A 27,775-nucleotide genomic window follows, 5' to 3' on the forward strand; every position below is an offset into this window, starting at 1 on the left:
GCCGCTCCGGCGTACAATATGCAATATTCCCGTATTCTGTATTTTGTATTTCGTTTTTTGTATTTTGTATTTTGTATTTTGTATATTGCATTTCCATTTGTATTTTGTATTTTGTATTTTGCATTGTGTATTTCTGCATTCTGAGATTGGCAGTCATCATTTTGTAATATGTATTTTGTAATTATCTATTTTGTATCATATTCATGCATGTGCTCCCTTTGTAATTGATGTATGTATACATTCATGTCATTCATGTTATTCTCTGATTTCGCAAATGCCATCTCTTTGTCTATTCCTTTTGGATTTTTTCTTTATTTTTGTTTTCCTAATAAAAATGATTTGAATTAAAAAAATAATTGTAAAGGAGGGGTGAGCACAGGAGCGTGAGAACTAGTCTCACGAGAAAAGCCGCGCAACTATTGGTTGAATTTATTTTGAATTCAAGATTTTGATTGGTCATCAAAGAATAAAAGACGTGCTGGTATTGGAAGTATTTTGTAAACAAATTTGAGAACATTCTGAAGATTTGCGTTTAAAATATATGTGGCATATAGGTCCATTAGTAGGAAACAGACCCGATAGAAGATATTTAGGGTTTGCCCAAGAACAGCATATAAGAGGAAGACCTTTTTTCATGTATGGAGAAAAGAGGGGGGCGTGGCCACCGATGGGCATGGCTGCTTGAGCTCGGAGCTCCGCGCCTGCCTCACCGGATTTATCCTGATATTCTGCCTGGGGTGCGGCGCCCGGGTCCTGGAGGGGCTCCCTAAGCTGCAGGGACGCTGCTGCGCTGATTGGAGGGAGCCGACGAAGCCCGCTGCCGCAGCCGGAGCGAAATCTGTCGTGGGCCTGGTATCGGCCGATCGGCCATATTGGTGAGGCCTGGTTCCAGCGCTTCATCCCCAGCCTCGCGTACACAGGAGGCCGGCGCGGAGGCAGAGCGGCCATCTTGCGGCCGGACTGGACTTTTCCTGCCGCCGCCGGTGGCGGCGGCGGAGAGACAGCGGGGCTGCTGTCTCTCTCTGCGGGGATCGCCCTCCTTGGTGGCGGACCCGGGTGCCTGTGGGGCCCTCAAACGTGGCTCTGTGACGTCGGAGAGAGCGCTCTCCGACGCTTGCCCCGGCTGGACATCGGGGCTGGGATTACATGCTCCACTGGTAGACCCCTGTGCCCGATGTTGAGCTGGGCCCTTCTGTAGTGGTCATGGGTCGAGCCTGACCAGGAGGCTCATCGCTAAGTACGGATTCACCCGCCATTGGGGTTTCAAGGCTGGGCCCTGGCTGACTGACGGCCTGCTCGGGGATCGGGTGGCGGACAGCGGCGGCATTTCGTCACGGGTGTGCCTTGACCCTGCTTCATCTGCAAGCGGGGACCCCACGTTGGTCTGTGAAGGACACCCCGGTGGGAGCGATAGCCCCGTTGCCTGGTGCTGGGCGGCGACGGCGTGGAGCGCGACCCGGCTGGGGCCACGCAGGAGAGGCCTGGAGTAGCGGAGCGGCCCCAGATTATGGTCGCCTGAGCAGCTGGTGGCACCACCTCGGGTCAGCGTGGAGTGCTGGCGGCTGCCCCACGATAGTGGCAGCGTAACAATTTGGGGCCGGAGGCACCATCGGGGGAGACGGGTGCCGGGGGACCACGCCTCGCACCTGTAACACCCAGCAGCCTAGTGGTGAGGCGGCTGGCACAGGCTTGTGACCCTGGCCTGGTGTGGAGTGGAGAGCTGACCTCGTGCTTCTCTTGTTGCCAAGGATAGGTGTGCATTGTGCGACCACCGCTCGACCGGTCTTGAGAAGTGCAGGGGCCCTGTGGGACCATGGGGAAGCCGAAGGCAACGAAGGGGGGGCCACCTCCCGATCCTATAGAGGAGATGTCGGTGGACCAAGATCAGGAATCTGCTGGAGCGCAGGCACCTTGGCTCCAACAGCAACAGCTGGAGCAGATCCTACAAGCCATCACAGCCACGAGAGAGGCGTTGCATCACAACATCACACAGGTGTCCGCGAGCTTGGGCCTGCTGAGGGCGGATCATGGCAAGCTGGCTGACAGAGTTAAGGCCACGGAACTGACCTTGGAGGTGCTGGAGCCTGCACATAAGGTGACTGATGCAGCGGTGGGGGACCTACTGCGCAGGGTGCAACAGCTGGAGAAGAGGGCGGAGGATGCTGAAGGCCGCAACAGGCGGAACAACGTCCGGGTAGTGGGCCTGCCTGAAAAAATCGAGGGGAACAATATGGTTGCCTACCTGGAGGCCTGGCTGCGTGAGGTGGTGGCCCCTGAGGGTCTGTCACAGTTTTATACACTGGAGCTAGCCCACCGAGTGCCTGCCCACCCGCCGGCCGTCGGCCGCCCTCCCCGGCCTGAGGTGGCAGGGCTGTTGCATTTTAAAGACCGGGATGTTATACTGCAGAAAGCGCGAGCACTGGGCCCTTACCGGGTGGATAATGCATCAGTGTCCATTTATCCTGACTATTCATATGATGTCCAGCGCAGTCGCTCCACTTTCCTGTCGGTTAAGAGGGCCCTTCGCGAGGAGGGCATACGGTACTCTCTTCTTTTCCCTGCACGACTGAAACTATTGGTGGATGGTAAAACATACTTTTTTGACTCACCTGAGGATACTTGGGGTTGGCTGGAAACATATAAGGCTGGCAGGGATGGCGACGAGGCGACGGAGAAGGTAGTGGAGAAGACGGCGGAGACCAGCCCGAAACCGCGAAGAAGGCGGCGACCCAGGGGTGGCATGGCATCCGCTCGAACGCCATCACAATCACAAATGGAACTGGACCGCCGGGCGGCCCTCCAGGCGGTTTCCGCCATTTCGGTGGCAGCGGACGTAGATCCTGTGGTGGAATCGGGCAGGGGTCGGAGGGCCTGGTAACTGAGGGTTCTGATGTGGACAGTCGGGCCCTGCCGCATGTCACGCCAGGAACTGCTGATGGTCTCATAGACGAGTGACTCTTATCTACCCGGCTTGTGTACAGTAAGGGGGTGTTGTACTGGCTTTCGGTTGCCCTGTTGGGATGAGAGCCGGGGGGGACTGTCATCTGGATGGGTGCATATTCCTATTGTTTATTTGTGTTAGGAAAGGAAATCCGCTGTCGAAGTTTGCTGGGGAGTTCCTCCGGGGCGGGGCGCTGAGGACCTAGGGGATCTATATTGGAGGCTGAGCGCTGATAGAGTAGGGTGTTATTACCGCCTAGCCCGTTCAGGTGTAGAGACACCCCCCATACTCACGCTAGGTGTGAGACTCTGGTAGTTGCCAGAGAGTTCCCGCTTTTGGGACCAAGTTTGGATGGGTAACTGCAGTTTAGCGCCTGTTCTGGGAAAGGGAGGGAGGGGGGTTGGTTGGGGAAGTTTGGGGTGTTGGGGTGCTGCCAGTGTGCCATCTTGGGAGAGGGAGAAGTTGTTTCTTGATGTACTCCACTATGGGGACCCGCCTTGAATTGAAATGCATTTCCAGGAACATACGAGGGCGGAACTCCATGAGGAAACGATATAAGGTGCATGCATATCTAGTGCGCAGGGGGATCCAGGTAGCTTTTCTGCAGGAGACCCATATTGTTCAATCTGAAGGCCAGGCGCTGCAGCGTAGATGGCGGGGTCAATTGTTTATACTACATATTCTGCGTACGCGCGAGGTGCATTGATCTGGGTGCGTACGGGTGTGCCTTTCCAGCCATTGACCACGGTGATTGACCCAGAGGGGAGGTTTGTGGCAGTGCAGGGGCGTATGGATGGAAGGGATGTGGCCCTGTGCAGTGTGTATGCTCCGAATGTGGAACAGCCAGCCTTTTTCTCGCGCCTGTCTGGAAAGCTAGCGACCCTCCTGACTGGTACGGTGTTTTTGGGGGGCGAGTTCAACTCGGTCGCCGATGTGGGCTTGGATCGCTTCCATCCTCCACTGGCCCATTTGCCGGTACATAGGATAGCGAAGGTGCGGCGGGAATGGCAGAGCACATGGGGCCTGGTAGACACGTGGCGGACCCATCACCCAATGGATAGGGATTACTCGTTCTACTCCGTGCCGCATGATTTACATGTGCAAATAGATGGTATCCTGTGCTCACCGGAAGCCCAGGGCATGGCCTATCATAGTGAGTATCTGGCACGGACGCTATCAGATCACAACCCTTGTTTAATTGCGGTGCGGTGGACGTGGCGGCGCCAGGCGATTCCCATGTGGCGATTGAACTCCACGGCCTTGGAAGACCCTGTTTTTAGTGCTGAGGTTAAGAATAGCATAGAACATTATTTTGCTGAAAATACAGGTATGGCGTCTAGCAGAGCGCATGAGTGGGACGCGTTTAAGGTGGTGATGAGAGGGGTGTGTATCTCGGCCACGGCGGGAGCCCGCAAGACGTTGCTGCGGGATATCACGCTGGAGGAAGACAGGCTGCGTCGCGCTGAAAGGGCAGGTCACACAGATGCGGCGGGCCGGACGGCAGTGTTGGAGGCGCGTGAGGCAGTGGCCACTCAGGTGGAGCGCCTGCGTTGTCTTGACTACAAGGAGTATCTGGTGAGGGCCCACGCAGAAAGGGACAAAGTGGGTTCTTTATTAGCATGGCTAGCGAATCCGGCAGCCCGGGGCACCCCGATCCTGTCCTTGGGCACAACTACTGGGGACCTTGTGTACTCGCAGTCGGAGATCAATGATCAGTTCTTTAGGTACTATACTGCGCTCTACCGCAGCATGATGCCGGACCTACCGGAGGAGACCCAGGATTTCGTTTTAGTGACCTATCTCCCATGATTGGATCCAGATCAGGGAGACAAGTTGGGGGAAGCTATTTCCCTGGGTGAAATTCGAACTGCGATCAAGCACATGGCGCGGCGGAAGACGCCGGGGGCTGATGGTCTCCCGGTAGAGTTTTACGCTAAATATGTGGATCTCCTAGCGCCAAGACTGTTCTTGGTATATAGGGAAGCTTGGGATCTGGGAAGTCTGCCTGCGTCTGCCAGAGAGGCGATTATTATACCATTGCTGAAGAAGGGCGAAAATGCCAGCTTGCGCTCAGCGTATCGTCCGCTCTCCATGCTTACGGTGGATTATAAAATACTCAGTAAAATTTTTGCGACCCGGCTTCTGGAGCATATGACGACCTTAGTACACCCGGATCAGGCGGGTTTTATCCCTACCAGGAACACGGCGACGTGTATACGTCGATTACTCCGATTTATGGAGGGGGGTTGCCAGGATGTTCCGAACGCTGTTGTGCTTTCGGTAGATATTGAGAAGGCCTTTGATAGCGTGGAATGGCCCTATATGTTTCAGGTCTTAAGAGAGTTTGGCTTGGGAGATCAGTTTGTGCAGTGGACAGCGTTACTGTACAACTCGGCCTCCGCCAGGGTCAAAACGGGGCCAACCACATCAGCGGGTTGCCAGGTGGGGAGGGGCACCTGGCAGGGCTGCTCGTTATCCCCGCTATTATTTGCACTTGCGATCGAGCCGTTGGCTGCGCATGCTAGGTTAGGAAGGTCGTATGAAGGTCTGTCGTTGCGTGGAGAGACCCATTACATTTCTCTATACGCCGACGATCTACTGATGTTCTTGTCCGGTGAAAATGAGGCAATACGGGGTGCCAGAGCGCTGCTGCAGCAGTTTGGTCGGCTGTCGGGCCTGTGTGTGAATTGGAACAAAACCTGCCTATTCCCTTTGACCCCGACTGGGCGGCAGCCTTTGGCAGGGGAGGACTTGAGGTGGGAACCTTGCTGCCTGCTTATCTGGGCACCCGTATTTATCATACACAGTCTGATCTCTTGGACGGTAACGTGCACAAGGCGATAAGGGGCCTGCAGGGCAGCATGGCCTTTTGGAGCTCTCTCCCTCTGTCGGTTGCGGGCCGAGTGGCACTCTTAAAGATGGTGGCGCTGCCGCGCTTGCTCTATTTTTTCCACACACTGCCTGTGTGGATTCCGACCTCGGTCTTCCGGACACTTCCGGCTATGACTACGGGTTTCCTCTGGGGTGCAGGTTGGCGGCGTGTTGCGCTTACCACCCTGATGCGCCCGCGGGCTGATGGGGGACTGGCGGTGCCTGATTTTGAATGGTACTACCTAGCGGCTCAGCTTCAGTGGCTTACGCTGGCGGTGGCTCGGGAGTTCCGGGGACCTGAGGGACCCTGTGGCAGAGTGATCCCTAGACATGTTTTATCTTTCATAGTTCTCCAACAGAAGATCGAACTTAGCCAGCTCACTCTTGAGGAGCGCACCCTCCGCCTGTGCTGGAATCGGAGTCAGAAACGAGTCAGTTGTTCCTCCCCGTATGCCCCGGAGATACCATTGGGCATGTGTACGGCCCTCCCCCCCGGGGGTAATTGGACTGCGTTGGCAGTTTGGGAGGAGCTGGGCCTCCATATGCTGGGAGATCTGTATAGAGATGGCGTGTTGCTGTCCTTTCAGGATCTACAAAACACGTTTGGGTTGCCACGAGGAGACTATTTATTGCATGCTGCGTTGGTAGAGAGACTGCAGCGCCGCTGGAAGACGGGGCTGCAGGAACCTTCGACCTCGCTGGGCTCCCAGTATGTTACCATGGCGGCGGGCACTTTTAAAGCCGTCACTTGCCTCTACCGACGCCTGTCGACTGAACACTTATCGCCACTAGATACCTTAAAAGGTAAGTGGGAGACGGACATTGGCAGGCCCATACTGGAGACGACGTGGCCCCACCTATTGCGGCGAGCCTGAAAGGGTACGCGCAATGCCCGGTTCCAATTGGTACAGTTTTTCACGCTCCATAGGGCGTACCTGACTCCGGCTAAGATTTTGAGGTACTTTGGGGTATCCCACTCAATGTGTCCGAGGTGCGCTGCGGATGGTGCCGACTTCCGGCACATGTTCTGGACCTGTGCAGGGTTGGGATACTATTGGGAAGAGGTGGTGACATGTTTGAATCGTGTGACGGGGCGGACGCTGGAGGCTGAGATGACTACTTGTTTGCTGCTTTGGTTTCCACATACCTCCCGTACCAAAGTTACTAGTAAATTCTATGACTTAGGCCTGATCATGGCAAAAAGGGAGCTCACCATGCATTGGAAGTCTAGAACGGGCCCCCACTATCAGAGATGGCGGACGAGCTTCTTGACCTGGGCGAGCAGCGAGGGCACCCTCCGCCTGCAATTGGCTAGGCGCTCGACTAATGAGAAGGCATTAGAGACAGCGAGAGCGTGGGAGGCACTGGGGACTGAACTGCGGACCCCATCTGCAGATTACGAGGAGGAGGATGGGGGGGAGAATACTGAGGCTAGTCGGGGTGACTCTGCCGGCACCAGGCAGGTGGAGAGAGCATTGAGTGAGAGTGAGGGGTGCGGGTGAATTGGTGGGGTGCCCGACGACGATCCAGGTTTGATTGCCTTTGCAACTTTGGAAGGGGCTACAGGGCTCTGATTCTCTTGTGAAGGCACTTTATCATGTTGGTACATCTGATTTTAGGTGGTTACACGGCTGTACAGATGGGTAGTTCGCTGCTATACTCCTGATCGACCTAAATAGGGCACACTGGCGGGGGGAGGGTGGGGGCAGGGAGGGGGCGAAGGGTGTTTAGGGGGAGTGATGAGTATTAGATGTTTGCTTTTATCCTGTGGCGGCACGAGCCATCTGCGTAATGGCGGCCTTTTCATTGTGATTTAAAAAAAAATATATATATATGCAGAAAAGAGAAAAATGTCATTTATCAAGAGAATTAAAAATTATTTCAAGAAAGATAAACCAATTAAGACTAGAGAAGGGATTATTATTTCACCACCAAATACGCCCGCATCATACATGATGCTTGAAAGAGGCTATCACACGTGTGTGTGGTTAGAAAATTGGATGGAGTACACAAAAGATGATGGTGTTTTAGCATTTCCATAAAATGGTACGTTTAATGGCAGAGTTTTGTACAACTTGAGAACTCGCATGAATGAATTAGATCCCAGACCTAGATTAACGCAGTATGAAGCATTGGAGGAATGGGAAACTGAGCCTTTTGAGCGAGACAGACTCAGAAGTAACAGGAATTGGAGTAAGTTTTATCCCCAATTTCCAAAAGAGACAAGAGACCAACAAATGAAACAATGGAGACAGTCCATGTTAGTGGAAGGACTGTACCCTGTATTAACGAAACCTACTGGAAGTAAGCGGACAGAGAAAATGAAAAATGTAATGATTAGTGGCGAATCAGATGATGATTATTTGGAGGATTTGTTAATGAAAAATCCACCACCTTATAATGAAGTAACCCTGTGCAAAATAATGATTTGAATCCACAGACGCAGAATGAGGTGCCACGGAAGCAACAGCAGCAGGTAATACAAAACCAAAGCACACCAAAGTGTGGATACCACAAATTGGGAGGGAAGTGGTAATAGAGACGCAGTGACATCCCAGTTTCTCTTAAGTGACACATTTTTCAAACAGGAGACATACTGACGGTGCTTGAGAGGGGGGGACGAGGAGTGCGTACATGGCGCCTCCTTGCCGGTAGATCAGTCAGGTCCATACATTGAAGGAAAGGTTGAAGGAAATTATGTCACCTTTTTATTGGACACTGGTGCTACCCGTTCTACTGTAAGAAAAGCAGACGTTCCAAACCTACCCCTCTCGGGAGAAGCAATCCAAGTAGTGGGCGTTTCTAATAAACAAATTAGTACCCTAGTCACAGAACCAATGGAAGTCAGAATAGGTAATTTTAAAGAAATGCACAAATTTGTCATTTTTGTTTCTAGCCCAGTAAACCTGTTAGGCAGAGACTTGTTGTGCAAAATGAATTGCACAATATAATGCACCCCAAGCGGTGTTGAAATTCAAACCCCAGATGAAGACGGAATCTATACATTAATGTTAGCAAAACAAGAAACGGAAAATAAAAAGTTAACTGTAGAAGATCTACCAGAAGACTTACAGCATACCATGAATCCTAATGTGTGGGATTTTACAGGAAAAGATGTAGGGTTAATGGCAAATGTCGATCCAATAAAAGTGACGATAAAAGAAGGTGCAGTTTACCCAAATATTCAACAGTACAAAATGAGCCCAGAAATAAAAGCAGGTGTTGCAGCAGAAATAAAACGTTTGGTTGAAACAGGCATTTTACAAGAAATAATGAGCAGTCCATGTAATTTGCCCATAATTGGCATAAAGAAACCGAGCGGAAAGTATTGGGTCGTACAAGACCTCCGCAAAATTAATAAAATTGTTCTACCCTGCTGTCCAGTTGTGCCAAATCCTGCAATAATTTCGTACCAGATACCGTGGGAAGCTGGATGGTTTACCGTGATAGATTCGTGTCACGCATTTTTCTCTATTCCATTACACCCAGACAGCAAATTTCTATTTTCTTTTGAATTCGACAGTCGTGTACATTTAGAAACCACGTTCCTCAAGGGTATACAGAGAGTCCATTGATCTTTACTCAGATATTGAAAAAGTGCCTTGAATCTTTGGTACTGCCCGGACAGTCAGTTTTGGTTCAATATATAGACGACCTATTGGTGGCGTCTAAAACTCGAAATGTCTGTGTTGATGATACTATTGCTTTACTGATTCATTTGGGTGAAGGAGGACATAAAGTGTCACCTGAAAAATTGCAATTTTGCACCACATCGGTGAAATATCTGGGGCACCAGATAGAAAGAGGTGTCAGAAGAGTTACCTCAGAAAGACTCAGAATAATCAAAATCATGAATCTACCACAAACTGGATTGTGGGATTTGCAGTCCTTGCAAAGCCATTGATACAAATGACAAAGAAAAGAGCAAAGGAACCAGTTGAATGGGATGACAAAAGCATGACTGCCTTTTTGAAATTACGACAATGTCTGTGTACAGCTCCAGCGTTAGGGATGCCTGACTATTCAAAAGATTTTGCACTATTCTGTGATGCAAGAGAGAATTGTGCACTTTCAGTTCTGACCCAAACACACGGTCTAATGAGACATCCTGTGGCATATTTTTCTTCCACACTAGACCCAGTAGCATCTGCGTTGCCAGGATGCTTGAAAGCAGTAGCTACAACCTGCATGAGCCTTGAGCAGAGTGAGTCCATTGTTATGGGACATCCAGTGACAGTGTATGTTAGACACGCAGTCGTGATTTTGTTAACAAGGACCAATACTCAGTATCAAACTCCTAGTCGGCTGACTAAGTATGAGCGGATCCTTGTAGGTGCAGGAAATGTAACCATTGCTAGGTGTAATATTTTGAACCCAGCAACACTGCTACCTGATTCACATTTTGCAGAAGTAAAGAAAGAAGTTGAACATGATTGTATCGATCTAACTGAATACAGTACAAAACCACATCCAGACATAAGAGAAGAGCCATTAATTGATTCCGAATATGAGCTATGTGTAGATGGCTCATGTATGAGACATGAGGAAGGAGGTCTGAGCGCTGCCTATGCAGTCTGCACATTGGGAGGTCCAGTTGAAGCATCCTATTTACCTGGAGTCACGTCTGCACAAATAGTTGAATTGGTTGCATTAACAAGAGCTTGCAAATTTGGGAAAAATTGGAAAGTAACCATTTACACTGATAGCCAATATGGTTACGGGGTTGTGCATGATTTTGCCCAGTTTTGGATGCAAAGGGAGTTTCTGACTTCTTCAGGTACTCCTATTAAAAATGGTCACTACGTAAAAGATTTGCTGGAAGCAATTCAATTGCCAAAAGAAGTGGCTGTGGTCAAGTGTGCTGCTCACCAATCTGGAAATGACAAAGTGACAGCTGGTAACCGATATGCTGACCAATTAGCCCAATTTTGTGCCAAACATAAGATGGTAATAAATAAGAAAATTGATGCATGTGGAAACAGCTGCCAACTTATGTTGCTTGACGGTGTGAAAACGTGGGAGGAAGTGAGTGATTTGCAAAATGAAGCAGAACAAAAAGAAAAGGAAGAGTGGAGAAAAATAGGTTGTCAGAGAAGGGTTGAAGATGGTGTCATTGTTTACCTTAATGGTAGGCCTGTCTTACCAGACTGTATGCTTGCTCCTATGGCTAGGATGTTCCATGGAGATTCCCATCTTGGGCGGGATGCCATGATAAGGTTGTTCAGACAGAGTTGGTTCAATGCGAGGTTCAGGAATGTAGCAGAGAGTCTATGCCAGCGGTGTCTAGTTTGCCAGCAAATGAATCCTGGAAAGAAAACTGTAGTGTTACCAGGAAAGATTGGAAAAGCAGAAGGCCCATTTATAAGATTACAGGTTGATTTCATCCAGTTACCCCCTTGTCGAGGACTAAAATATATTCTTGTCATTGTCTGTTTGTTCTCAAAATGGGTGGAAGCTTACCCACATGTAGGAATGATAGCCTAACTGTAGCCAAACTCTTACTCAGAGAACTCATACCGAGATTCGGTTTTCCAGTAACAATTGAATCAGACGGAGGCTGCCATTTTAATAATGAAATAATTGGCCTAATCTGTGAAGCATTCAATGTTAAGCAAAAGCTGCACTGTGCATACCGCCCAGAAGCTTCTGGAGTGGTAGAACAACTGAATGGCACAATCAAGTCCAGATTGCGAAAGATGTATGAATCTACCAGATTGGAGTGGCCAGATGCTTTACCTCTTGTTCTGATGGGACACAGAAGTATTCCAGATCGGAACACGGCTTGAGTACTCATGAAATACTAATGGGAAGAGCAATGAGGCAAGCATGGGTGCCAGGACACAAGCTGATAAATATATCTGATGGGATGTATGACGGTACGACGCGTACCGTTACAACGCGTCCCTTTACGACACAGTTTTACGACTTGCGTTGGCGGGCGCTGATAGTGAATAGTTTAATTTACTATTCCAACACCAGTCCCCGTGGATAGTAGGGAAGGTGTTGGATAGTAAATTAAACTATCCCCTATCCTAGAGCGCCCTCAAGCGAAAGTCGGTGTAACGACTTTCGTTGTTAAAGCTGCGTCGTAACGCAACCGCGTTGTAGCGGTTGCGTTATAAAGGATGTTCCCCTATCTGATGATTTAGTACTGGAGTGCTGCAAGGAACTGGCAGACCAAGTGCGTTCTATCTTACACCAGGTTGGGGAAGAGGCTGTCGCCAGACCAGCAACTCCAGCACATGACCTCAACCCAGGTGATTGGGTAGTGTTAAAGAAACACACTCGAAAATCTTGCCTTGCACCGAGGTGGGGAAAACCACGTCAAGTAATTCTGGTTACAACCACAGCTGTAAGGTGCAAAGGAGTTCCACACTGGATCCATGCCAGTCATACAAAAAGAGTGACTGAAACTGATGAAACTGAAGCTGAAGGTTGTGCAGCTAAAGGGTCTCAAGATATTGATCCTGAAGTAGGTGAAGAGGAACAACCGAGCACCAGTCAAGCAGAATATGTGAAAACCAGAAGTCAGACTTATTTAGACAGTCAGAGTGATAGTAAGGATGAGATAGGTCTAGAAGAACGTACTCAGATTACAGAAATCCAAGCTAATAGTAATTCTGAGGAGGACCAGATAGGGAAAGATAAAGGTACCCAGACAATCGACATCTCACCAAGAACTCCAGAGTCTGAAGAGGGACCAATAGGTATTAGGGCAGAAGCTCAGGCAGAAGAAAATCAAGGGTTCAAAGAGCTTGAGCAGGACCAAATAGAAATAGAAAAATGTGTTCAGGAAGAAGAAGGTGAATCAAATCAAAGTCAAATTCAGCAAACACCTGAACAAGGCCATATTAGCATCCACGCAGAAGAAACCAAAATAAGACCTGGACCAAGTCAGATAGAGAGAGATACAAATAATGAAGATGTACAAATTGTGCCACAACTGAACGAGAATAAAAGAGCACTTGAGGAAAACCAAAGCACAGTCCCAGCTAAGAGGCTCAGAAAAGGTGACAAGTGGCCTAGATTTGTCAAAAGACTGAGACTTCGTCTAAAGACGATAGATGAAGAACCAGAACAAGTAAATGAAATAACAAGTCAAGCTGAACAATCTACAGTACAACCAAAAAGGAGACGTCCATGACTGAAAAGACTGAATAACAAATTCAAAGGCCCTGAATGGACTTACGTCATCCTTAAAGATTTCGAGAACTTAGAAATAAGTGATGAAAGTGATGACAATTTAATTACTGATCAGACTGACGGAGAAGTAAGACCCACTTGAAATATTTCACAGGTTAAAAGACTGTGTGAAAGCTACAAAGAGGGGTTAAGTCTTCTTGGTCAGAAATGGCTGATCATACTGTTAATGGAAGACCGAAAAGAAACTGTTTAAAACATGCTGTAGAGTATGCACATGTAGTATAGTGATAATACTCGTTGTATGGTTAGGACTGACAATAGCTATTCCTTAAATAATGAGTAGAGACATGAAGAATAACACTAGTACGCCTGAAACTATAGATACACCTAGAAAAACAGACACACAAGAAAAAGCACTTAGCATTAGGCAACAGAAGGTAGATTTAGAAGCATCAGATGAGGAAGGATTACATTATACTAGAATTAAATACAGAACTCACTTAAATGTATTTGCAAATATATTAGTACACTATGCAGAAGCTATGGAAATAGAAGATTGTTATGTTTGTATGAAATTGCCTACGTCAGTTGCTGAAGGGGTTACCTATCATCATTTACCCCTAACATCTGGTATTTCATGTAGTATTTTAGCTAGTTTATTCTATAAGAAAGGACCTTTACAGTATTACTATTCTAATTCAGATGTGATATTTTCTGAACTTCCTAAACGTAGTAACCTAAATCCTGTACATGCTAAGAGTGATGTAACACGTTATATGGGTGAATATTTCTTAACTATAGGTACAATAGATATAGCTGAAGCACACAAGAATAATTTAACATGCTTATTACGTGAAAAAGAGAAAATATTTTTAAATATGGCTGAGAAAAGGAGAGAAAGTTTCCAAAGGAAGGCAAATGATAAGAATCACAAAATTCCTAAATGGGCTGAAAATATAGGGTTTACCCCAAATGGCAAGACTCATGCTGCTATGTTGCTGGATTTCGAAAAGAAAGGGAAATTCTGTCTCCATAGGGAAAGAACAAGTTATTATAACAATATATTCATTGGTTCCAGTGAGTGTGAACACAATTACAAGGTAATTGGGGGTTGGGGATTCAAAGATGGAACTGAACCTGTGTTTCCTGGAACTTATTTTATATGCGGAAACAAGGTTTATTACAAACTACCAGATCATTGGTATGGAAGCTGATATTTTGGAATAGTCTTCCCGAAAATATATCATGTAAATAAAATCACTGGAAGCAATAAAGAAACTAATGGATTAATACGTAGTAAAAGAGCTAGTTTTGGAGAAATAGTAGGTGATATATTTAGTGCATTGATACCTACAGTGGGAGTGGCTCTCAATACGCAAAGAATTTGCAGATTGTCAACAGTAGTAGATCGTTTATTGACTGACACTGCTGGAGGGTTCTTAATGGTCAATACCGAATTGGTTGCGATCAGATCAATGGTTTTACAAAATCGACTTGCTCTTGATACATTATTAGCAAAAGAGGGCGGAGTCTGTAAAATGTTGAAAGCACAACATTGTTGCCTTTACATACCTGACAAAAGTGTTGAAATTAGGAGGTATGTAAGAAATATTACTAATTTGGAAAAAGAGCTTAAACTACTGGAGGTTGATAGTGCATGGAAGAGACTTACTGATGGTCTCTCCTCTATAGGTAGTTGGCTTTCTAATGTAGGAAAAAGTTTTGTATGTAGAATACTGATGCCAATGTTGGGAATAGGCCTACTGATTTTAGGAATAATAATTTGTTGCAAATGTCTTAAACACAAAAAGACATATACAGTAAACAAGAGAGGGAAAAAGAATAATATTGATGAACTTGAATTGAAATATATACAAGAAAGTGAAAAACTTTCACACAAACAATGAAAAGAAACAAAATAGAAAGTTTGAAGAGATTGAGTTGGGTGAAATGTGAAAAGTTGTCATCTGTTTCATTAATTAGTGATGATATAAAATATCATCAAAGAGGGGATTGATGGAGCAAGGATTTGCACATATTGCGACTTGCTTGAACTCAGTCTTCTCGACATAACGTTAATATACTAACTAACATGTTTATCTTATTAACATTTTTTTTTTAAAGAATTTTTATTAATTTCTCCATCCAACACATCAAAAGTCTAAAGTCATATGCAAGGCCATTACGCAGATGGTCCAACAATCAGCGTATAAAACAGGAGAAGCTAGTTCTCAACATTCGTTCCCTAACTTCCCAATCCTCCTCCCTCCCTACCCTCACCCTCCCTTGTCAGTGTGCCCTTGTCATCCCTCCTTCAGCTAGACAGTTAAAACCCCTTGTGCTGGAGATTCTAACACAAATCAACGAGGGATAACATCAACCCCAATCCCGGCGGCCAAGAAGTGCAGTTTCAGGTACCCCAGTATGCTCTGAACCCCTGTCCTGGCTCCTCAACAGTTCTTAGTTTGGTGTGCGTGAACTGACCCCTAGCTGTTGCGCTCAAGTGTCCCCATCCTTAGTGTATACCCCAGTCTTCTCCGCCCTGGCCTCCACGCCCTGATCTACGCCTGCGTCACCTTCGTCCCCCTCATCTAGTTCTACAGGTGATTGGAGCTCCGCCACCAATGCCCCCCATGCTCTTGCCGCTTCCAGCGCCTGGTCCTTAGAGGAGCGCCTGGCCAGCTATGTTTGTCTTATTAAAATTGCATTTCACAAACAACATTGGGTATCTAGAAGAAGCTTGCTTATGTGTTTTACTGACGAATAATCTGCTTGCACTAAAAATGGCCGCTGCTACGTGGGACTTCTTACTGCGCATGCGTCTGTCACACTCAAGTGACATGACGTATCTTTCGCTTGGAGGGAAACCTTTGCTTCTGCGCACTAGAACTAAGATGGCTGCTCTGTGTTACAGCTTGCATGAAGCTTGCACTGCTGCTTTTTCCAAGCTGTTCGTTCTGCCTAATTCTATTGCAATAGTTAAAAATAAAGTAATGGGAATAGAGTAGAGATAAATGGTATACATTGCATTAAAATATTCCGTGTTCTCAAACTGTTTCTTTTCTATTCTTACATGAAAATCAATTTGGGTCTGACACCCATTGCGTAACTCCATCTTGGAGAAATTGCGACTGCGCACGAATCACAAAGCCCATGAAGCAGAGTGACCTTTGAAATGCTGCCAAAGAGCCAACTTGCTAGAAGATGCCTGTGGGAAGCTTACCTTTTGACCCTTACGGAGGAAGCAGAATTCATAACTAAATTAAAATGTAACCAATATTGGAACATTCACTGCTGGGTGGAGTAAAACATACATGGGAAAAATAAAGTTGATGGGCGGGAATGCGAAACATTAATATTCATACAAAAGTTTCATTTGGTATGGTGTGATGACCTCTCCTCATCCTTGTGTCCAATCCAAATTGGGGATCCTTACACTTGCAACATTGGGGGGTGGTACACTGCCCTGGAAAATAGTATAACTAGAGTAGGCTTAGCTAGCTAATTTGTCGGACTTGTCCGAATAGCTGACCTGTCACTGACCCAACGCACTCAATAGGTGATCGGGAGCAGAGGTGCCGGCGGAGCCCTCTGTCAGAAGGTTCGAAACCCAGATCGGGGTTTGAAAGCTGAAATGCTGGCGAAGCACTTTGTCGGGGACATTAATAACTTTTTCCGGGTTCTGGCTGTTAGCTTCAGAGAGGGAGTAACGCAGGCGTTGCAACTTTGACTGCGGGTGCTGGTCTTAGCCCTTGGTGGTCCTGTCCTGATCCAATTTGGCTTCACCTGTCCTGATTCTAACCTGCATCTGCTTGCCTTCATGGTGCCTGCACTTTCGGGGTTCTGTCCTTTAAACTGACCCATGGCCAGGGTTAGTTCTTCACCCCATTCTAGGTAAATATTCTGTGTGGGTATGTCATTGTACTGTTTCCTTCCCTTTTCCCACCCTTATGTTAAATGCGCAAAGTTGGCTTTATAAAATCTCTGCGTATTTTCATTCTAATCATTATTTTCTTGATTGAAAGACTTCTGATGTTTAATGTTTGATTAAAACATTTAAGAAATTTTAGATAAAGAGTTTAAACTTTTCCAGAGTCTGTGGTTATTATATGAGTGCAAATGTTTTATTTTTACTGCCTATTATTCTAACACCCTTGATCCCTTAGGACTCTAGGTACCGGCGACTGGGTTTGGTAAGTCATATGGTATAGGTCCTGAAAAGTTAAAACTAAGATGAGCGTGAGTTTGCCTGTTCAAAAATAATTGTTTTATGGGCCCAGGTGAGTATGGTAAAACTCTCGAGCAGGTAAACCTGTGCTCCATCACACTATGCTCAGAGAAGCATCAAAAACTCTAGGATAAATTACAAGAAAGATATTGCTTGTTGCAGATTACACTATAATGATCACTTCAAGGCTTGTGTAGGTAAAATCAAAACAAAGTACATTTATTCTTTATTTGATGCAAATCTATGACTCTTGTATACATCCATAACAATTGCAGTGGTACCTTGGAAAGAGTGTAAATGATAATAGTCTTGGAGGACAACAATAACAAATCTGATTGATTTGATTGAAGAATAACAGCAAAACGATATAGGAAAAAATAAAAAGTAGTCAATAAGAGTTGGTCAGGACTAACAAAGACAGTAACATTAAAATGTTTACTTGCAAAATGTGTAATATCCCCAGAAAAAACAACTTTCTTAAACAAGGGAATTTCTGCATGGTAGATTAAAATACTGGCAGAAGCAAAAGACACCTTAAGACACCAAAGACCAGTTAGTTCCAAGATGCCACTTACTTGCAAAGTAATTTTGTCAGTAGCAGATTTAGAGATGTCTGTAAAACCTACTAGAAGTCAAATGTATCTTGTAGAACCAGTGAGTACGTGACTTTCTACAAGGGAGCCCAGAGACCAATTTGATCAGTGATGCACCACGCTGTGAACTATTCCAATTCCACCACAGCCTAACCAACCTTTCACATGCATGGGCTTCTTGCAATAATACTTTCTGATACTTCAGTAGTCAAACATACTTTGTTGAATTTATTTGAAAAACAATGAACACCGGGCACAGTGCTATTTACTGTAGAAGGGCATGTAATCTCTAGAAAAACAATGACATAATAAAAATAATAATAGTTGTAGTGTTGATAAATGTTTCATTTTTTTATTTATTCTTTTTGTATCCTTTAGATAGAAAAAATATATATACTTTACACATAGAAATCTCAAATAGATGAATAAATACACATTCCCAATGATATAGTGCAAATTAGAACCACATGTACATATATATTCAGGTATAGCCTAAAGAATGTTTCTTCAACAGCAATTCAATACAGTAAACCAGATCATTCACTGTTACGACTTGCAAAATTGATGATTCAAGGTAATTGATAATAAATAATGTAACAGTGTATTCTTTACATAAAGTTATGTATTATCATTATGCAATTTCACCTATGATCAAAACCAAACATTCAGACACTGGTGGTATATGTTGAACACCAACACGTTTCGGCTAGGCCTTCCACAGGATTTCCATACCAGTTGTTACTCCGCTTACTCGATAGATGTCGTTAAAGGTTAGCAACCCACATCGATTAATTTGTGAAAAAAGAGGTTAGCTGCAGTGTATAAAACTTCATAGATATAAGCATCTATGTGGACCTCTATATTGTTCCAGGGCAGCAGGGATGGACAGAAAGGTTTGTGATCTCTCACCTCTTATATTAAATCCATTGACTAGTCACTGACTCTGTATCCAGTTCTTTCTTTTTTTGTGGGTGGCCTTGATGGCTTATCAATTTCTTTAAATGTAGGATAAATATCACCAATAGTTGTTCTCTTATATTAAATCCCTTCACAGGCCACTGACTCTGTATCCAGTTCTTTCTTTTTGTGGGAAGCTTGGATCGCATATCAATTTCTTTAAATGTGGGATAAATATCACCAATGGCGTGATTCTTAATTTCAACAATTCCAGTAGGTCAAAAAAAATGATATTGTCCTGGATCCCGATGTGTTGCGAAGATCGCTCCTTGCTCAATCCGATGAACCAAACATACTTTGACCAAGTTCCTGTATGGGTGTGGGTGTCCTTCAGTTCTGACATCTAGTTCTTTCTGCAGTCAGATAGGACATAACTTGCAGGACAGCATATTTTCCATTCTTTCCTCAGAAAATAAGGTAAACAAGCAATGTCAATGCCATAACGTTTACTTTCTGCTAATACTTCATCTTGAAGATACCTTTTATTGTGTGATTTATTGTACTCTTGAGGTGTAAAATGGTCCCTGGTGCATTTCAACACAAGAGCTGTCAAAGAGGTTGAATACTGAACCAAACAGCCAATAGCATAATGTGCATAAAGAATACTCCTTTGGGTGGGGCCAAAGGCCACACAATGCATTTTTAAAGTATTGGTACAATAGGTCACACAGAGGTCAGCGCTGTCAAGCCAGGCCTAAAAGAATGAGAGCATCACACGTGACAAGAAAATGTGTACTCGAATAATATGGGAGCCAGAGATATCAATGAAAGGTTCACATGTAACACCTTCAAAGGCACTGCATGATTCTGCCCTCTCCTGCAAGGGATCCTGGGAGTACTATTGACAAATAGGAGCGTGACAAAGAAAACACAGGGCCCAATCTTTATGTATAAGGCAGCAAGGCACTGATTATAAGTGTGGAATAGGATCCAGAGAACAAACCCTTTCAAACCTTGGCTCAGCATCGGTGGCATATTAATCTGAGCAACTTCCTGCTAAAAACAGGAAGATAAAGCGCACAGCTGTGTAAAGCTGATAAGGAGGCCTGACAAGCACATGGCAGAACCAAGCCAGCAAAACACAGTCCAGACATTCACTGGTAAGGAGAGCAGGGCAAACAATGCAACCTGCAAATGTCAAAATGAGGACCACGCTTGCGATCTGCCTATTATTGTGACCAGCACAAATAGCAACTCTTTACCTCTTGAGTGGCACTGACCACAATGAAATGATGATACGGTTGAGAGATCATGATGACAAAGGGCTGAAATACATTTGACCACAGCACTTCTCTTCCTTATTATTTTTGGTAAAGAAGGTAGGCAGAAGCAAACTTAACAAGCATTGGCATAGCCAATAGGTCTCGCCTTTGGGACCTTATAAGTGTTTAGCCATGCAACGGTTGATGTTGTTGCACCAAGGATATTGTGCTGCATAACTAACTACTTATAAGGTCCCAAAAGCGAGACCTATTGGCTATGCCAATGCTTGTTTTTAAAAGCAGTAAGGAAGAGAAAAGGAACACGTATGTCAAACTATGCACAACTTGGCGGTTAAGTGCAACTTTCCGGGACACTTTGTGTGCGCCGATACATTTGGAGACATTTGTTGGGCACTAAGGGATGAATCGCATAGCAAATTTTTGCTGTTTCATTTTAAATCCCTCTCCTATAATGAGACCATTTAAAAAGATATAGTACAGATTGAGCAAAGAGGTGCCAACTTGGTGGTACACAGAACAGTCTTAGGGAAAGAGCATAAGCCCTGGGTGCCTCGTTGGCAGGAAACCATAGCACACTTGGTCAAAGAGCATCAACATCATGCAAAAAGTGGGGGGCAACCATGCAAAAAGGGTTACTTTCCTATAATAAGTGGCTGCATAAATAAGTAAATCTTCTGTCATAACTATCTACAATTGCTTCACTATTGAATTACAAAAAATAAAAAAGTACAACAACACTAGAAAGCTGGAGTTTATTTAATGCATCTTTTATCTACATATACTATCTTTCTTTATGCATCTATATACCTGGTGGTTATGGATCTATATATTTATTACTTTTCTTCTAATTCAGCATATCCAATGCACCTATTTTTCACCATATACTGCTCTCAATATATCCTCTACCTCAACTCTGACTCATATCAAACCTCTTTCTAGTACTCTTTCCAATGCACTACTCTATTTCTCACCCTATACTTCTATCAATATATCCTCTACCTCCACTCTCTCATTCATCCCAGACCCCATGCCCTACTATGATCCCCAGGATAACCCTTTCTTGACTCGTCCCTCCTCTGCCTCTCCTTGCATCATTTCATACCTCTTTTACTATTCAGATCTTCCAAACAGGTCTTCATAAACCCGTACCTCTGACTCTTCCCCCTCCATCTCCATCTCCCCTTTACTCATCCCAGCCCCCTCCTACTGCTATGAACTTACAAAAAAATCTAGATTCTTCCCTCTTCTATCCTTCCTTTCCTCTTCTATCCCTCCACTACTCCTTTTCAGTAAAAAAACAGTATAACGTGCACCACTGTAATGAATTTTATATTTCCGTATACTACCTCCCCTCCACCTCCCCTTTACTCATCCCAAACCCCCTCCTATGGCTATAAACTCCACCCCCAAAAATAAGAGACTAACATATTTATTTATTTAGTCATTTATAGCGCGCGAACATGACGTTAGTGTATCAGAGCACTGTACAGGGATAACACGTTGTATACAAGTATGAAATAGTCAAAGAAAAAAATACCATATGTAGGAGTAGAAGGAGGTGAAGCATTTGGGGAATAACAGGGAGTATACAATGTTCAGATCATAATGCAGAGAAATCCAGCAAATACATTTGGGGGAGTATAAGGTCAGTACAAGATGGATAGCAGCCAGTCGGTCCAAACTCTAGCGACAACAAAAATAAGCAAAGCCATTGATCGGTGTGTGCAATGCATGATTTATGGGAGAAACTTGCCCATTAGGAAGGTTTTGGCTTCCTTTTTAAATATTGACAGAGAGGGAATTTTTATCTGATGAAAGACAGCAGCGAGTTCCAGATTCTTGGTGCGGCCCTAGAAAAAGCACAGCTGTAATTCTTTTCCTTTCGGAAGCGGGGTGGCTGGAGCACAAAGTCTCTGGAAGACCTTGAGTATCTGGCTCCTTCGCAGACCCACCACCGGGGTTGGCATTGCTGGGGTATCTGTTCTAAAGTAAGGAATCTAACACTAACCTGTTTCTTTCAGATGCACAAGTTACTTACCTTCGGTAACGATATATCTGTAAGAAACAGTAGTTAGTGTTAGATTCCTTACCTTAGAATATCCCCAGGCGTCAGACTGGATCCGAAAAGATTTGCGTAGCAGTACCCCTGCGCGTCGGTAGGCATCGTCTGCGGCTCCGTGTCCGTCGTCAGCGTCGTGATCGCCGGTATGACGTCGTCGGAGTACTTAGACACCGTCCTCTCGCTCTGACGTCAGTTCTTGTACATAGCTTTCCGTGCCAGGAACGCAGAGCCATGCAAGAGACCGACACTGGTGCCATGAAACTAGGCCCTGAAAGGGATGTCCTTAACCCTAGATATCGATTTGCAGAACGGGGAGGATGGGTGGGGCGTAAGGAATCTAACACTAACTAATATTTCTTACAGATATATCGTTACCGAAGGTAAGTAACTTGTGCATCTGAAACAAACAGGTTAGTGTTAGATTCCGTACCTTAGAATAGATACCCCAGCAATGCCAACCCCGGTGGTGGGTCTGCAAACCAAAATCACACCGAAAAAGCCATCTCTCCAGACTTGGCTGCCCAGGCAGTAGTGTTTTGCAAACGTGTGCAGTGAGGCCCACGTAGCTGCCTGACAGATGTCCTGCAAGGGGACTCCCCGGCCCTGGGCAGTAGTAACCACTGTGGCCCGAGTGGAATGGGCATGCAGCCCAACCGGAAGCTGTTTTTTCGCCAAGGAATAACTCACCTTGATGCACAACACAACTCACAGAGAGATGATCCGTTTGTGCACCGCCAGCCCCTTCTAAGCGCCCACGTAACCAACAAAGAGCTGGTCGTCCACCAGGAACTGGCATGTGCGGTCTAGATAGAACGAGAGCGCACGTTTTAGGTCCAGACGGTGGAGCAAGGTGATGGACTGCCCGATGTGAAATGCCGTAACCACCTTGGGCAGGAAAGAAGGACGAGTTCTCAAGACAACCTTGTACGGATGGACATAGAGGAATGGAGGCTTAGAAGATAGAGCCTGGAGCTCACTCACTCTCCTGGCAGAGGTGATGGCAACCAGGAATGTAGTCTTAAGAGTCAAAAGACGAAGAGGGAGATTGTGAAGTGGCTTGAAAAGAGCGCACATCAAATAGGTTAGAACAAGGTTCAATTCCACTGAGGCATCACGAAAGGAACAGAAGGAAACATGGGCGTGATGCCTTTAAGAAAACTATTTACATCCGGGGACTTGATAAGAGAAGGCTGATCAGGAAGCCTCAAGAAGGCGGAAATGGCAGAGAGGTAGCCTTTTACAGTGCCCAGAGCAGAGCCCTGCTGGGCCAGTAAAAGAAGAAAGAGGAGAACTTCTGAAAGGGGGGGCAGAGAGAGGATCCACAGACTTTGCTGTGCACCATGCCACAAATTTGTTCCACCTGCAAGCGTATACCGATTTTGTGGAGGGACGCCTGGTTGCCAGAATCACATCACAGACTTCAGAAGGCAAGTCAAAATGGCCTCAACTGTCACCGCTCAATCTCCACGCATGTAGGTGGAGACTGGACAGGTTCGGGTGGAGGACCGTCCCCTACTGCTGCGACAGAAGGTCCTCCTGAAGAGGCAGACGAATCGGGGGATCGACTGACATGCTGAGTAGCTCGGGATACCAGTATCTTCGTGCCCAGTCCGGAGCCACCAGGATGACTTGGGCCCAGTCGCGATTGATCTTCTTCAGCACTCTGGGCAGAAGTGGTATAGGCGGAAAGGCGTACAACAGACCGCAGCTCCACTCACAATGAAAAGCATCTCCGAGCGAGTGTCGCCTTGGAAATTCCAAAGCGCAGAACTGATGACATTGCACTTTCTCTTCGGTGGCGAATAGATCTCACCAACACTCTCCCCACTGCTGAAAAAGGCCTTGCGCCACGTCCGAGTTCAGACGCCATTCGTGATCCATCATGCACTGACGGCTGAGTTTGTCCGCCCTGGCGTTCAGGGAACCTGCCAGGTGTTGACCCACCAGGGTGACGCCCTGGTGTTCCAGCCATTGCCAGAGGCGTAGAGCCTCCTGACAAAGGGTCCAGGACCCCACCCCGCCCTGTTTGTTGCAGTACCACATGGCGGTGGTGTTGTCCGTGAACACCTGCACTACACTTCCCCGGACAGAGGGAAGGAATGCTTTCAGTGCAAGCGGGATCGCCCACAGCTCCAGAAGGTTGATGTGGAGTCGGGACTCCGCCGGAGTCCAGAGGCCTCTGATCTCCACCTCCCCCATGTGGCCCCCCCAGCCCAGGTGGGTCGCATAGGTCACTACTACGTGCTCCGGTTGGGGTAGGGAGAGGGATCTGCCGGTGACCCAATCGCGGTTCGTGAGCCACCCTTGCAACTGTCTTGCAGTGTCCTCCGAGATCCGGACGTGGTCGGACAGGTTGCCCTGACGCTGGGCCCACTGAAACTTCAGGTCCCACTGCAGAGCCCGCATCCGCCACCTGGCATGATGCACCAGAAGGATGCAGGAGGCCATCAGCCCCAGAAGCTGCAGCCTCAACCTGACCGAGACTCGGGATAAAGGCTGAAAGATCGGAATCAGAGCCCTATGTATCCCGAACCTGCTGTTCGGGGGGATATACCCGAAACTGCGCCAAGTCCAGAACCACTCCGATGAAGAGGAGCTTCTGAGAGGGGCACAGGTGTGACTTCAGCACATTGATGGAGAACCCTAGCAGGTGCAGGAGGTCGGCCGTAGTCTGGAGGTGGCTGACGACTGTCTGGGGCGAGCCCGCCTTCAACAACCAGTCATCGAGATAGGGGAAGACTGAGACCCCCAATCTGCACAGATGAGCTGCGACCACCGCCATCACTTTCGTGAACACCTGAGGGGAGCTGGTAAGGCCGAAGGGGAGCACGGTAAACTGAAAGTGCCCGGGGCATACCGTGAACCGCAGGTAGTGCTGGTGGGCGGACAGGACAGGAATGTGGAAATACGCGTCCTGCAAGTCCAACGCTACCATCCAGTCTCCCGGGTCCAGGGCAGCTAGGACCTGAGCCAAAGCCAGCATCTTGAACTTCTCCTTCTGGAGGAATCCGTTGACGCTCCGTAGTTCCAAGATAGGGCGTAGGCCTCCTTTGCGCTTCTTGGGTACCAGAAAGTAGTGGGAATAGCAACCACGTCCTACTTCTGGCCCAGGAGAGCGCTTGATGGACCACTTGGACAAGAGGGCCGTAACTTCCTCCTGCAGAAGTTGCAAGTGATCCCCGACATGCGGTGGCACTGCGGTGGCATGGCTGGAGGGCGTGCCTCGAAGGGGAGGGAGTAGCCCCTTCGGACGATTTGCAGCACCCACCGGTCCGATGTGATGGTACGCCAGTGAAGGAGGTGATGGCGAACCCTGCCCCCCACTGGCGTCGAATGGGCCTGAAAGCTCAGACTAGGAAGCCTTTGAGGCAGATGCTGCTGGTGTGGATGTGGACTGACCTTGCCGTTGTCCCCCTGCTCCGCCACGGCGGTTACCACATCTGCAACTTCATTGAGGTTGGCACTGTGGCCCGTGGCTCGCTGGACGTGTGGGGGCGCCCCTACCTTGGCCATGAAAGGGGCAAAAAGCAGAAGTTTGCTGGCGTTGGCCGAGGCCCAAGGACTTGGCCGTAGCCCTGGAGTCCTTGAAACGATCCAGCACACTGTCCGCTTTGTCGCCAAAGAGGCGACGGCCATCAAAGGGCATGTCCATGAGTGTGACTTGGACATCCCCTGAAAAGTTGGCAGACCTCAGCCAGGCGTGGCGGCAAACCGCCACTGTTGTTGCAATCACCCCACCCAGCGAGTCTGTGGTATCGAGTCCACACCGTATGGAGTAGCGTGCTGCGTCCCGCCCTTCCGCTAGGGCTTGGGTGAGCTTTGCCCGGGCCTCTTACGGGCACTGCGGCAGCACTTCCGTAACCGTATCCCACAGAGAGTGGGTGTAATGGCCCAAAAGGCAGGCGGTGTTCATGACCGCAGCCCCAAACTCAGGGAGGAGAACAGTTTCTTGCCAAACTGATCGTACCTTTTGATTCCCGATCAGAGGGAGCGGTCGGAAATGAAGTCTGGGATGTAGAGGCCTGGATCACCAGGCTCTCGGGGGTGGGGTGAACAGATAGGAAGCTGGGGTCGCCCGGAGCCAGGCGGTGGCGTCGGGTCACGTTCCGATCTACACGAAGGCCTGTAGAGGGCTTGGACCAGGTGCCCACCAGAACATTGGTGAGGGCTTTGTTAAACGGCAGGAGAGCCTCTGAGGAGCTTGCCTGCAGTTTGAGCACCTCAGTGAAGAGGTTAGTCCTCACGGCCGCGACAGGGAGCTCAAGAGCCAAGGCCTTGGCCACCCTAGTCAACACCATGCTATAAGCAGCCCCCTCCTCTGTAGCCACGGTAGGAGGGGAGACAAATCCAGTGTCGGGCGAAGTGTCCAGACCACTGGCCTCCCCAAGCTCGTCTGCCCAGTCCTGGCTCAACTGACCTCCCCCAGTCCCCTCGTCATCCATCTCCTGATAATCAGGGAAAAATGATGGAGCCGGGTCATAGGTGAATTGCTCACCTACCAGCGTCGAAGACGGCGCCGAGCGGCGCCGGTCCGACACCGGACCTGGACTGGGGAGAGGACCAGGGACGACGTCGTCCGGGGACGTCGTTGTGGGCGACACCAATGGTGACGGCGCCGGGGCTGAAGCACTTCACGGCGCCGGGGCCAGAGCCGCCGGCCTGCTACGGCTCCCAGACTGACCCACGGGGCCCGAAGGTGCCTCGACAGGGCCCGACAGAGGGAAGTGAGTCCTCATGGCCAAGAGGAAGTCACGAATGTCCTCTGGCGTCGCGTGCAGCCCAGGGACCGGCAGGTGTGGAGCTAGACGCAGCGCTTGCGGCTCCGACAGAGCCGCGTGGGCGGTGTCGCCCGAAACCTCGGCCGCATCGCGCGAGCGTTGGAAGAGCGATGACACCTCTTCGACTTCTTTTTCGAGTGCCACGACTTACCTGAGGACTTGGAGCCTGACGAGTGGTGGTGATGCGTCGAGCGGCGATGACTACGGCCCCGCGACCGGTCCCTCGACCTCCTCCTCGACTGGGACCTCAAGCGGCGCGGGGCCAACTGCCGGAGATCGAGCCGCTTACGGGACCGTTCCCGCCTAGCCTTCGAGGTCAAGGCCCGGCAGTCGGGGCACCACTTCTCATCGTGGTCGGCCCTGAAACAGTAAAGGTACCGACGGTGGGGGTTGGTCACCGACATCAAACGGTGACAGTCCTCACAAGGTTTAAACCAAGGCATCCCTGTCGGCACCGCGAGTCGAAGGTCGACTCGAGAATCGATCAAAAGGATAAAAAAAGTTAGTAAAAAATTGACTAGGAGTACTGCTTATCCCGGATCTGCGCTTGCTGGTGCGGAAAAAAGAAGAATTGATGTCAGCGCGCGAGGGCGGTGTCTAAGCACTCCGACGACGTCATCCCGCTGACCACGACGATGGACGCGGAGCCGCAGACGACACCTACCGAGGCGCAGGGGTACTGTTACGCAAAACTTTCCGGATCCAGTCTGACGGATATTCTAAGGTAAGGAATCTAACACTAACCTGTTTCTTTCAGATACCATGATTTTCTGGGCAAGATATGCTGGGGATTTCGTGTGTAGTGCTTTGTGGGTAATACATGCCAGTTTGAGTTGGATTCTGGCTTCAAGAGGAACTCAGTTCAGCGCCTTCAGATGTAGTGATATGTGGTTGAATTTGTTTAAGCCTGTTAGCAGTCTGGCGGCGGCGTTGAGGCATGCTTTTAGGGGCGGCCATGGAGATCTTGGGCAGGTCTGAA

At 47.8% G+C, this 27,775-nt stretch overlaps 1 protein-coding gene across 3 annotated transcripts in view; it reads right to left on the bottom strand.

The window, feature by feature from the left end:
• The window catches only part of POLE2 (DNA polymerase epsilon 2, accessory subunit), a 490,721-nt gene that overhangs the window by 447,154 nt on the left and 15,792 nt on the right, over nt 1-27,775 (bottom strand). The window contains exon 2 of one of the 3 annotated variants that reach the window (XM_078659706.1): nt 10,956-11,117. The exons of 1 other annotated variant lie outside the window; for it this stretch is intronic. In XM_078659706.1, the coding sequence (XP_078515832.1) occupies nt 10,956-11,005 (50 nt within the window). In that variant the 5' untranslated portion in view covers nt 11,006-11,117. Of the gene's footprint in view, nt 1-10,933; nt 11,118-27,775 lie in introns of all 3 variants that reach the window. One more of the 3 variants, XM_078659704.1, reaches the window with a different exon arrangement.

The sequence above is a fragment of the Lissotriton helveticus genome, chromosome 9 (genome assembly GCF_964261635.1).
Source record: "Lissotriton helveticus chromosome 9, aLisHel1.1, whole genome shotgun sequence".
NCBI classification, from domain to species: Eukaryota; Metazoa; Chordata; class Amphibia; order Caudata; family Salamandridae; genus Lissotriton; species Lissotriton helveticus.